At 44.2% G+C, this 12,918-nt stretch overlaps 1 protein-coding gene across 2 annotated transcripts in view; it reads right to left on the bottom strand.

Moving 5' to 3' along the window:
- maml3 (mastermind-like transcriptional coactivator 3) overlaps window positions 1–4,484 on the bottom strand; it is a 159,131-nt gene extending 154,647 nt beyond the window's left edge. The window contains exon 1 of one of the 2 annotated variants that reach the window (XM_085768653.1): window positions 3,192–4,484. In XM_085768653.1, the coding sequence (XP_085624779.1) occupies window positions 3,192–3,569 (378 nt within the window). In that variant the 5' untranslated portion in view covers window positions 3,570–4,484. The remainder of the gene's footprint in view (window positions 1–3,191) is intronic. The other variant, XM_085768743.1, reaches the window with a different exon arrangement.
- Window positions 4,485–12,918: the final 8,434 nt, after the last annotated feature.

Genomic DNA, 12,918 nt, shown 5'->3' with positions numbered 1-12,918 from the left:
GAGAGGAGGAGGGGGGCTTTCCAGTGTTTGGTGAGGAAACCCTCTGATTATTCGTTCCAACATCTTCTGACCTGGAGAGACTAAACATATATGTTCTTACTGCACACAACGATGTGAATGTGAATACTTATACTATAACTTTGATATATAGGCTATGTGAATAATGTCTAAGAAATGGTGTGAAAAGGTAGAACGGGTGTCTTCTTCTTCTCCGTTCTCACTAATAGTTGGCCCATAAACACAAACACACACTTTCCATAATTACAGGCTTGCTCCTGCCCTGACGTGGGTGTGTCTGAGAACCATTAGACCGGAGCTCAGTGTACTGAGGTGCTCATGACAAAACAGCACGCTGACGAATATTACACTTAAACAGTTTAAACCGTGGACAATCCGGGTTCAACGATCTCAAATGCCATCTTGCTCGAAACGCTGTTGGTCTTTTTTTCTTTTTCTTTTTACATTTCATCTATTTCAGAAGAAAATTGCAGGCATTCCTCCAAAACTGACAGTTACTATTGACAGGAGTCATTTGCGTTCATATCCAGCTTATGATCCGGCAGATGAAAACTGTTCTGAAACGCAGCCTCTCTCCTCCACACAGGATACGCATTACAACAGTCGGTAACACACCCCTACAGATTAAAGCAGATAACAGCGGCACGGCCGTTTCGGCTAATGCTGTGTTCAAGGCAGGCTTTTGAAACCGTAAGTTACAGCTTCAAGTCACAACTACGACTTGGTAGCGTTCCAGGTAACCCGTAGCTCGTGTTTTTACCGTCCTGTTGTCTGTGAAAGTTCCCTATAACGGCCACTCGTAACTTCCGACCCGTGAACTCGTACCAGATCGAACTGGTATGACTTCACAGGAAGGAAAAACACAAAGTACGAGTTTCCTTGAACGCACCATGAGTTAGCAGCCCCCGCCCTTGTCAGGCATCAATTGGTCCTCGTGCTACGTCACCACATTCACGCGCATCCCTTGGCTGCACACACAGCCCTTCATGCCGTTCTCTCCCCTCATTGGATAACACTTGTATCCCACAAGGAAAATTTTCTCCTCGGGTTACAGCAGAGCAGAGTGACGGAGAGACTCGTGTTTAGGCTGAAATACTTCATGTAAGTGATTGCTGACGGAAAATAGGACTATTTAGGACTTATATTAACAAAAACATTCCACTGATATCTGCTTTAAGGCCCTCTGGGTATTTGTGTATGCATGCGTGCATGTGTGCATGTGACGTGTGGAGTCACATCAACAGCACACTTGGCTTTCCTAGAATGCCTGCTCCTGTAGCGACTACATACAGCCATCTAGCTGCAGCTCTTCTGAGGAAAAAAAATGGAAGAAGAGGTGGCAGATCTCTCTCACACTTCCTGTCATCTGCTTGTACAATCCAGTGCTTAAACAAAAAAAAGAAGAATTTAGCATAAAAAAAGGGGGTGCAGACGCCTAGATATCTAAGATTTAGCCACTGTTTGCATACAATGTGTCACCACACCACCAGTGACTGAGAGAGGAGCAGAGAGGGACAGAGCGGAGGGATGCCACTGTGTCTTTAAGCAGTAATCCCTCCGTTTCTCAGAGCATTTGTTGCAGGCCATGGGCCATGGGCGGTTCGGTTTAATGTCCACAAGGGCCGCTGGGAGGTCCCGCACTATTAAAACCACTGCTGCTCTCTCAAAGCTGCAGCCGGTCGGGCTTGTGCGGCTCTCAAGTGATGACTGAAGCCTGCCACAGAAATTAAAGATGATTTTTTTGCACTTCAAAAAAAGGGGGAGGAACTTGGCTCAACATGGCAACAAAAGAGGATAACAAACGCTGACATTCCCGACATGTATCTTCTTTTTTTTTTTCTAAAAAGGGAAAGTGGAGCTCGCCTCGCAAGGAGCCGCGGAGGAGGAGGACACCCAGATAGGAGGGGGGGAGGCACTGGGTGCAGTTTGCCGGTGTGTCTGCCTCCATCCTTTTCATGCAGGCAACAGTGAAACATTTTTTTTCTTTAAAACACAACTAGATCTGGTCATTAAAGAGATCTCATCTGCAGACCTGCTCCACAGTGAACACAAAAAGAAAGAAAGAAAAGACAAACCAAGATCCTCATAAGACATTCAGCAATCCTCCATATGTTACCACTGCCCCCTACCAACAGGAAATCACTGTAGCATTCCTATAAAATCTCCTGTGACTTTATTGACTCTATTAAGACTTACATTGACAAGCATCTCCTAAAGCAAAGCTGCATTGTTTTCACAAGGGAAGGCAGTTTTGTGGCAGTAAAAGAGAGACTTCTTATAAGATTAAATTGTGCAGCCGCTGCATTATTTCATCCTATGAATGAATCTTCAAAAGTTACTTCCAAAAAAAAGAATGGTTAGAGAACAACACTGACTGCTATCTGAGGTGATTTCAGTCTGATGGCAGGTTACTTTCAACGAGGGGGGGTGGCTGTGATTAACTGTGAGTATTGGCTTGATGATTGTGAGTGTGTTACATAGGTTAGAGAGCAGGCTAGGGCATAAACTACTACTGCTGCTGCTGCTGCTGCTGCTGAGACCAGGGAAGCTGTGTTGCAACGTTAATGCTGGCTCCTCTTGCAGAACAATTTGCACCCAAAAAGAAACAAAAAACAAAGAACAAGAAAGAATAAGTTGTTTTCATGTAAAAGAAAAAAAGAGCACCCCGTCTACCAGAAGTTAGGTTAGAAGTTTGTGATCTAGAAATCATAACTTGACAATTAGCAGTGCCTCCCAAACTTCCAGCCCTCCTTTAAGCAGAAAGCAGCACTGATCTTGCAAAAGATCAAATATCACTTGTCAGGCTTGTCATTTCCAAATCTTGCAGCATTTCCAGCCCCTGGCAGCCTGCTCTCTCTGCTACAAGGGGCTGGATTTCTTTGTAAACAAAAAGCAGCAGTTGGCACTCTGGTTTGAAAAAGTGAAGTGTGTGTTTCCAAAGCAATTGCCAGCGCTCAATGAACGTGTTTTCAACAAGTTTTCTCAGGAGCGAACAAGTAGTAGTAGTAGTAGTAGTGCAGCTTTGCAGCATGATGGGGGTCCAAGAATGTTGGGGGGGTGGGGGGGACACACGGAGATGGAGGGGACATGAAAGAGAGGGAAGTGTGTAGCCTACTGAAAGTGTGTTGTGTGTGTCGTGGAGGTCTTGGCCGTGATTGAGGACCAGGTCTTACCGCTATTAGCGTGTTATTCCTCTGTTCCGTGGAGGAGGCGGAGTCCGGGTCCTGCTGCTTGCCCTGCGGCTGCTTGCTGCCGCCGCCGCCGGTGGCAGACTTCTTGGCCCTCTGCTCCAGGCTCCGCTGGTACAGGCTGACCGTCTCCCTCCGCTCGATCTCCAGCTGCTCGGCGTGGGCTTGCTGGTACCTGTTCTCGCAGTTGACGTGGTGTCTCCGGCAGCCCTCTATCCGCTGCCTCAGCCTCTCCACCACCGTGCTGTGTTTAGGTATGCCCATCGCCCCGGCGGGCACCACGCTGCCGGCGGCCGGGTTCATGCTGTTGTTGATGCAGATACCGCCGTTGGGTCCGGCAGCGGGGGATGCGAAGTCCCCCATCACTGGGCCGACTGGCTGCTATTTTGGAAGAACTTTTCTCCCCCGTCAGGCTCACCGCCGCCACCTCCTCCTCCTCCTCCTCCTCCTCCGACCACCTCTTCCTCCACCACAACCTCTGACTCTGGCTGTCCTCCCCCGGTGAACAATCCCAAGAAACCGGGCAGCGGAAGGAAGATAACCGACCGACCGACCGACCGACCGAGCGAGCGACGGCCGCCGCCGCCGCGGCGGCAGTAACAACCGGGGGATTTAAAGGGCTGTGAGCCCGGCAGTCATATGGTCGGGGGACCGCGGGTCCTCGGCTCTGTTTCCAAACAAACCGCTCCCGATAACACGGATAACACCCAGCGTGAGAGAGACCCGGGCCAGCCCCGAACTGAATTCAACAATAAAACCGCTGCCACGCTGCTAACAACAACTCCGCCGGAGAAAAAGCACAACAACACGGCGAGGGCACGGACGACAGCAGGCACTCAGCGGTCATACACACACACACCGTCCGGCGGAGAGGCAGCGGCAGCGGCGGCAGCAACAGTAACAGTCCACTCGCCGTTTCACGGTGTTGTCCTGTGAGAAAAAGTTTTGCTGGCTGAACCAAACGGGCTCCGGAGTTTCCCAGTGAACTTGCATCTCATATGGTTTTGGTTTGAAAGAAATCCCGGTGAAGATGTTGTTGAGTTGTGTGTGGGGGGGTGAAAGCGCACAAGCGCCCTCGGTAGTCCGGTTGTGAGGCAACTAGAGTGGCCCAGACGGCGCAAAACGCGGATATGGGAAGCAGTGGCGGAAGTCTGTAGTCACTGGCTGCCGCCTGCCACCATCACAATAATCATGTCCGCTTCTCCACCATGCCAGCGGAGTGATATCAGGACAGGAGTTGAGTAAAAACCAGCTAGAGGCTGTGAGGAGCCCTCTGATGGACACACGGAAAACACGGCGCGGAATCCGCGGTGTGCTCCGGAGAGGACAGGCTGCTCCCACCCGTGACCTCTCCTGTCGTGTACTCACGGATTACACCACCGTTTGCACGAGGCACACACACACACACACACACAAAATCTGTTTTTCCATTGATATTATAAACAGGTCAGCACGAGTTAGGTCCGCGACCAGGTGCTCATTAGCCTGCCTCATTACACTGGTTCAGTTAACATCAAGCCCAGTAGAGGCTGCACTTTTATTTTAATTATTAGGCAATATATTTTTTAGATTTAACTTAGCCTAGAATAGAAAAGGACACATATGAGGCAAATGAGCTGTTATGGTTGAATGAACATGCAGTTGAAGCAGCCATTTAGTATTAGGAAAATTGAATGAATGTCCACATAGTTTTGTAAAAAATATGCTGACAAAGGTAAATGATCTATTCACACAGACAAATCACTAAAGAAACAAAATTATAACGAAAATAACGTTTCCTCCCACAGAGCTGCCTCAGCTCAGACACACAGGACACACAGCCTGGTGTGAACGGCTCGGAGTCTCTCTGGGATGAAGCTCTGGGCTCTCACTGGGCTGCTCAAACAGGTGGATTCACTTTGTTTGAAGACACTCTGGAGTAGATTTGCTTTGATATTCAGGGTCATTGTCCTGCTGCATAACCCAACCTCTTCTGAGCCCCAGCAGGGGACACAGACCAGTCACAAAGCACCTTCAAATCATAACGCTCCCGCTACCATAGCTCCACTAAGCATTTTCATGTCAGTGAACAGTGTCCTTGTTACCGTAGGCTATATATTCTGATCCTCCCCGAAAATTCAACCTGGTTTTATAAAGTTAAAGCAGAAGTAAGTGATATATTTGTGTTAATATAAGTCTTAAATGGTAGTTATATCTTCCGACAGCAATCACTTACATAGAGTGTTTGGACCGAAACACGGGTCTCTCAGTCCCTCTGCTCTGCTCTGAGCCGAAGAGAAAACATTTATCGTATCCTACAGTTTTTATCCAATGAGGAGAGAGAACGGCATGTAGGGCTGTGTGTGCAGCCAAGGAACGCCGTGAATGTGGCGACGTAGGGACGAGGACTGTTATGGTGCGTTCAAGGAAACTCGTATTTTTCCGACCGTGAAGTGGTACCAGTTCGATCTGGTACGAGTTCACGGGTCAGAAGTTACGAGTGGCCGTTATAGTGACTTTCACCGGTAAAACAGGTCGGAAAAACACGAGTGGGTTGCCTGAAACGCTACAAAGTCGTAAGTTGTGACTTGAAGCTGTAATTTACGATTTCAAAAGCCTGCCTGGAACGCAGCATTAGCGAAAACGACCGGACCACTTACTTCTGCTTTAACAAAACATTTTCCCACTTGTGTTATGGAGTGTAACAGTGCTCTAAAACAAATCACACACACACACACACACACACACACACACACACACACACACACACACACACACACACACACACACACACACACACACACACACACACAGATGAATCTTGCTGCTATTTGTGATAATATAAGTAAAAACTTGTCTCTTATCTCACTGGTTGGACTTTGTTAACCTCTGACTCATGTAGTTTTTTTACGAGTTTGAAGAAAGTGCAAAAACAGTGCCTGTCTGTAATGGGCCACTGTGATGATGTACGTTTTACTGATGTTTGATTGTGATCAGGGTGTTCCCAACATTCTTTACCTACACAGTGAATGCTGGCTCATTTTAATAATAGAGAACAATACAATAAATGAACACACATCACTCCAACATGTTCCCTATGTCTTAACACTTCCTTGCAGCTCAAACTTCCTGTGGCTTAAACAACACATTACTTTTGCATGTTGTCATTAACACCTCCTCCATCAAAGAAGGGATTTTTCTGTAGATGTCACCTTTGAAAACTGAAACAAGACGATAAAATCTCTATCACTATATCTAAAGCCTAACATACAGTTACCTGGTAAGAGTTTAAAATGTTGATGTAATGATGTGTGTTTGCAGGGAAACATCAGGGAAAGAAAAGAAGTAGAGGTGAAGAGGCAACAGTTGCTGAAGCTGCGAGGAAAAGTATCTGAAAAGAGAATTTATAAGTTTTATTTTGAAACATTTGATCAACATACGTAGACTATGGAGACATTTCACATTATAGGGCATCCAGGTGATTTTTCTTTGTCATGACTGACAGAAGGTTCAGCATTAGAATAAGTTTCATTTCCATTTAAAGACCGCGATAAGAAGAAGTACAGAACCACCGTGCTTTAATAATAGCTGTTAAAAATACTCTCGTCACAGAGAGGTGCGAGAGAAAAGGAAATAAGAGATGAGAAGATTTTTTTCTTCTTCTTTTTTTTTTCTTTCAAATGAGAACACTAGCAAGGTTATGTTTTTGTGACAACATGGTAGATTCTCATCTTCCCGTCAACTTTCAGCAGCTCATATTTGAATAGTGTTTCCACATGAAATATGCTCCTTTATGCAGGCAGTGATTGCCTTATTGTAACATTATGGATAACATGTGCTTCAACACTGCATGATGATAACTGACCAACCCAATCATCAAATCAACACCGATGCACAATCACAGGTAGGTAGGTGTGTGTGTGTGTGTGTGTGTGTGTGTGTGTGTGTGTGTGCGCGTGCATGCACTTTTACAAGACAAAAACCATGAATCAAATCCTCACAAATGCAAATGTTTCAGGTCAATGTTGTAGACAATCAGAGGCCCACTCGCCCTCTCTCTCTCTCTCTCTCTCTCTCTCTCTGTCTCTCTCCCGTTTTTTATTTTTATCTATCATGCCATGTGGGAGTTGTGAGCTCCATCCCTGACTGTTCAGGCCATATGTGCTCCCTTGTCTCTTAGCCATCCCACCAACACACACATACACATGTACTCACACGCACAGCCATTCACCCCCCCACACATACTGTAGGCAAGGACCTGCACACTACCACACATGCACACTCACACAATCTGTGTGGCAATTAAAACGTGGCCAGTGTGTGTCTGTGCTTCCACTCCATTGGGCGTTATTCATTTCTGTTTCCTGTTTCAGTGTTGAGGGGTTATTAAAAAGTAAGTGATTCTACCTGTGAATAAAACTACAATACTCACATTTTCTTTTTTTTTGTTGTTGTTCAAGAACAATTGCAGCCAATTTGTCACATTTGACGGTTTGGATGATCTATGATCAGTTTACATTCAAAAAGGTTTCACATCCCCCCTGTACTGTTACTTAGCCAGACATTTGTCATATCAAGGGGATTCCTTGGAGGAATTTCCCATTTTGATAGGAATTAACAGAAAAGAAGCAGAGATAGAGAAAAAGTCTGAGAAATGAAAAGAATCAAACAGAAAATAAAATAGTTATACCATGGCACAGTGTGGTCATGGAGGTCTCAGAACTTTACAGGTGTGTAGTTAAGATCAAGTGAAGGTCAAGTTATAAAATGTTGTGGTTGAACCCATGAACACTCGCATAATAATGTGTTGGTGATTACTGAGTACGTAAGTCAGAACATCAGGTTAATCACAAGATGATGTCTATTTTTTTTTTTTTTTTTAATTATTATTATTATTTCCAACCTGCCAATCATTTCATGTTGTGACCCTTTGTAGAAGTCAGAAACCCCAGACTGGAAACCACTGTCTTCAATAAACAGTGCACAACAGCTCAAAAGAAAAAGTATGTGGCCCCTGTGACTGATGTTTTTTTGTACACTGTTGCCCATAAAGTTGGTATCTTTTTGTTTTCAGACACTTTCCTCTTTTTATTCCTATACATCAGTAATCACCTTTGACCTGGTGCAGTGATTACAGGCTACGGAGTCCCATTTATCCAGGTAAAACATGCTTAACAATTGTGTGGCGCAAGACATTTGCTATGTTGTCCTTTTCCCAGCTGCTTTAAGTCTGTATGCAATAAGTCCACGTTTTCAGAATTTGTTGTATGATTTTCAACCAAAATTGAAACAAAACCCTCAGTCCTATTGTTCAATACCCCAAAATTTGTTTAAGCCTGAATACACGTTTCACAAAGGTTGATTGTGGTTTAATTTTCACAGTGATATGTTTGGAAGAGATTGATAGTTGATTGACACTTTATCTGTCAAAAATAAATCACAATGTCACAATCATTTCATGTAAAAACATTTTTTTTCTAACTTTATGGGCAACTGTGTATATAACATGATTAGATTTTTAATACTGAAACTGTATGTAGTTGGTGTGGAGCCATTATCAGTGTAGCCACGAGATGGTTCATAATGAACATAAAAAAATATTGGTGTTTGTGTTTATGAACTGTGATATTCAACAATTTTCTTCAGTGTCTGCAAAGGTTATGGCAATTCTGGTCTGGCAGATAAGCTAATATTGTGCTTAATTTAATGTAAAACATTTTTCTACAGTGTCTACATAAATGAATACATAAATAAGTTATATCCCATGGGTTCCAATGGAAAATAAAATGCAAAAACTCAAACACCTCAAACTTGTATACATAGAAACTTAGGACAAACTGAAACCTAAACTATCAAATTCTTGTTTGTTGCTGACACATACAACAGATTTGTTTTTCAGTGGCTACACACAACAGCTTTCTCCATTGAAAACTATCCCAGTGCACAGGAGGGGTCCAGAATCAACCATGGTCTGTCTGGAGTAAATAGAGGAAGAATGACGAGTTGTTGTAACTGAACGGATGAATAACAACAACACTGCAAAGCAAACTCAACCCACTGATTACTGCAAGAAAATTGACTCCTAGCACGACTGAAGACACCATTTGATCAGCAAGTAACCTGTAACCACAACAGTACAAATATACATCACCAAACAGAGACCTCGCATCATTTCTGCTGTTGACATGAAAATATCATGGAAAAAAATAGTGGCAGAGGCAAATGATTACTCCACTGTTTCGGATTATTTCATCACCCCCCTATCTCCTAGACCTGAAGCCATGAGGATTTTCTTGGAACATCTCGGCTTTCTCTCTGCTTTGTAGACGGAGGAAAGGCTTTGGTTCTCTTGTTGTTGTTCTGGATTGAGCAAGGAGATGTCTCCACTGGCCCAGGGCTAAATATTGGCTCAAAATCACCTGCAGCCGGTGCTTCTTCTTACAGGATTATAGTGTATTAGACCGAGAGAGAGAGAGAGAGAGAGAGAGAGAGAGAGAGAGAGAGAGAGAGAGAGAGAGAGCCTTTCACCCTGTGTCTGTGGAAATAATCGGTTGGTTCATACAAAAAAACACAATGCACCACTTGGACTCAGTCATTCTCACCAATAAATGAGAACAACTAAATGGACATTTCTGCTGATCTACATCATGTCTATGTATGCAGCTAAAATACCAAATTGGTGGCACCCATTCAAACATTTCAGAAAGCTACATAATTGTCTCCTGCTGGTTTGTCTGAAAACAACATCTTGTATGGCTGCACTGTAGCAGACGATAGCTTCATAAATTCACAGGATGAGTCTAGAAACCTTTGCAAAATGAAATCCACGGCACAATTAAGTGTGCGCAAAAGTAAAAGGGTGAACTCTTTCTGTCATAAGCGCAGTAACTAACTAAATAACTGACCTTTGTTGTCTTGTCTTGATGCTGCACTCGTAACATTTGTTCTAACTGGTTAGTAAACAGCTGTTTCTTGTCTGTACACAACATTTATTGCACGTCTGACCAAGGGATCCTTCCTCTCTCACTCACCCTGAAGTTTCTCCAGTTTTTCCCTGTTATGTAAAGGTTTTTTTGCCTGAGAGTTTTTCGGATTGATTCATGATACCTGACGGATTGATTCATGATACCTGACCTGTCAATCAAAGTCACTCCCCTGGCAGCGGAGCCGTGCCTCACTCAAACAGCTACAGATGCACCTGTGTGCACACGGAGCAGACAGACAACAACAAGACAGGAGACAATGGCAGCCGCAGCAAAAGAAAAATCAGTTGTTTCATTACGAAATAATCCTTTCACGGGGCGTTCGCTAGAGTTAAAAAAAAAAGGATAAAGGAGCTTGGACCGGAGCAACCTGACTTAAAAATCCTGCAGCAGGCAAGTGGCCGTGGACGGAGTTACACGACGCTTCTCCCGTCTGTGTCATGCCAAACTCAGCTGAGGGGTGTACTGCGAAGCCAGTTTAGTGAGTTAGCGAGGTATGTTGAGTCTAAAGCCAGGCTCTCCTGTACTACAAAGGTGGCTCTCTTTTAACCCGACTAGATCACCACGGTAACTTATGCTTAGCACCAGGTTATGTTCAGAGTTTCATCCTAAAATCGGCTATAAAGGCACCGCTGTTTCACTATTTAACTAATTTTCAGCTGCGTCATTACTTTGAAAGTCCAGTGGAGCTGGATCAGAACGGAGCGTTTGTACGGAGGGAGAGATGACACTGATCCGCTGCTGACTGCTGTTTACTGCTGGATGTGAAGTTAGCAATGCTCTTTATTTATCTTATTTATCTGACGCCCCCCCAATTTATTTTAGCACCAGCCGCCACTGCCTTTGAGATTAATTTGTAAAAATTGTCTCTACAAATAAACTTGCCTTGCATTGCCTGTCAACGCCGGTTACGCTGGCTTTGTAGCATTAGCAAAACGTACAAATACCTCCCTTAAAGGGACAACGAGGAGTTTTGGAAAGCTTAGTGTTTTCAAACTACATTTACCATGAGCCTCCGCGCGCACTGTGAAATTCTTGGACCGGCGCAAGAGGTACATCTTGCAAAGAATGTTTTCATTCATCAAGAATTAAAGTCAGAGGTTCGAAGACGATCAGATACCGTCGTAGTTCCGACCATTTACAACTGTGGCAAGGTGAAGAGGGCCCGGGCGGTGATTGAACCCACACCTCCCGGGTAAGAGTCATGCGCACTTGCCACTTGGCCAAAGAGACATCCCCTTGGCCAAGCCAGGGCGCATGATCAATTGGGGGCATAGTGACAGGAACCTCAACTGTCACACAACGATTTGGCGATTTTTTCCCATGACTCGCCGGGCAGCGTCCACGAAACCGAAAGTAAAGAAACGCTGGTCGGCTCGCCCAGCATTTCCACCACTAATAATAATAACAAAATAACGATAGAGACAAAACGATATATTTATCCAAAATGGTGCCATTAACAAGTGTGGGCAGCATAGATTCATCCACATTACAGTAATATGAGACTCTTTTAGAACCAAATACAAACTCCTCGTTGTCCCTTTAACATGCCCATGCTAATATGTGTTACTGCTAACCACAACACACAGCTGAGGAATACCACAGCCTTTAAGTCTTCAAGTGGGTTAAAGTTTTAAAGCATTGTTTGTGGTGTCTTCATTTCACAAACTCACTCAAGTCACTAACTAGACTTTAGATAGATCCTTCATAAAAATGCAGGATGCTGTCGCTCAAGTTTTTTTTTGTTTTGTTTTTAGCAGAAATCATGTTCCAAATAAGCTTAATTTGATTTCTGCAGTTATTACTGTAAACTGTTTGCTTTCTATTCACCAGTGTGTGTGTGTGTGTGAGTGTGGTTGTGAACATATGTTTTTGTATGTGTGTGGCTGTAACTGGTGCCCTGATGTTGCTGCCCAGTCTGGCAGGCTTAGCACCTGAGGAATGAATGGAATGTTGTTTTACACACACACACACACACACACACACACACACACACACACACACACACACACACACACACACACACACACACACACACACACAAACCACATTCTCAGTTACTTGCATTCACCTATTTTTCCTCGGCCTTCTCCTTCTCTGCTCGTTGGAAACAGACAGATTTTCTTTGTTGTATTTGTTGAAAATTAAATATGTTTTCCATTCACCTCACTTTCTTCCCACTGACACTGTGGGAGTGGGTGTTTGCAGAAGTTTGGAGGGGTTATTGACTGCATACACATAAAATGGAGTTCCCACCATAAAGTGATCAGGGTTGTGTACGCTCCAGTATCCATGAACACACGGTAAATATACCGTACACTGCACAGTGCAAAGGTATAACAGCGCTACAGATGGCTTTAAAAACTTGCAATCGTCCCTATTAAACAACAGAGTTGTTTCTGAGTAGTTAAGTGATTATTAAGGGATGTTAATAGCTGTTTTCCTTGGATCTGCCTGTGTGTTGTTCGTTTACACAAAGGCACAAAAGATCACTTGTTGTTTCTCTCTCAAACGAGGCAGAGACATCTTTCTTTTCTTTTCTCACTGTCATGCCGGTTTGTCTGCTCACGACTTCAAGTGTGGGAGGTAAAGAATGAGTTTACACAAAAGGTACGGACACACACACACGCACACACAGATCTAAAAGCTGGGAGGAAGTATTGAGCGTTGTAAAAATCAACAGGGCAAACAGTGAGGTCTGTGCATCTGTCTGGCTGCGTGTTGCGCTGTTTGTTACATCATAAATCAGG

The sequence above is a fragment of the Trachurus japonicus genome, chromosome 1, assembly GCF_045865225.1.
Source record: "Trachurus japonicus isolate A0001 chromosome 1, Traja_1.0".
Lineage (NCBI taxonomy): Eukaryota > Metazoa > Chordata > Actinopteri > Carangiformes > Carangidae > Trachurus > Trachurus japonicus.
This window is presented reverse-complemented; position numbering and strand designations above follow the sequence as displayed.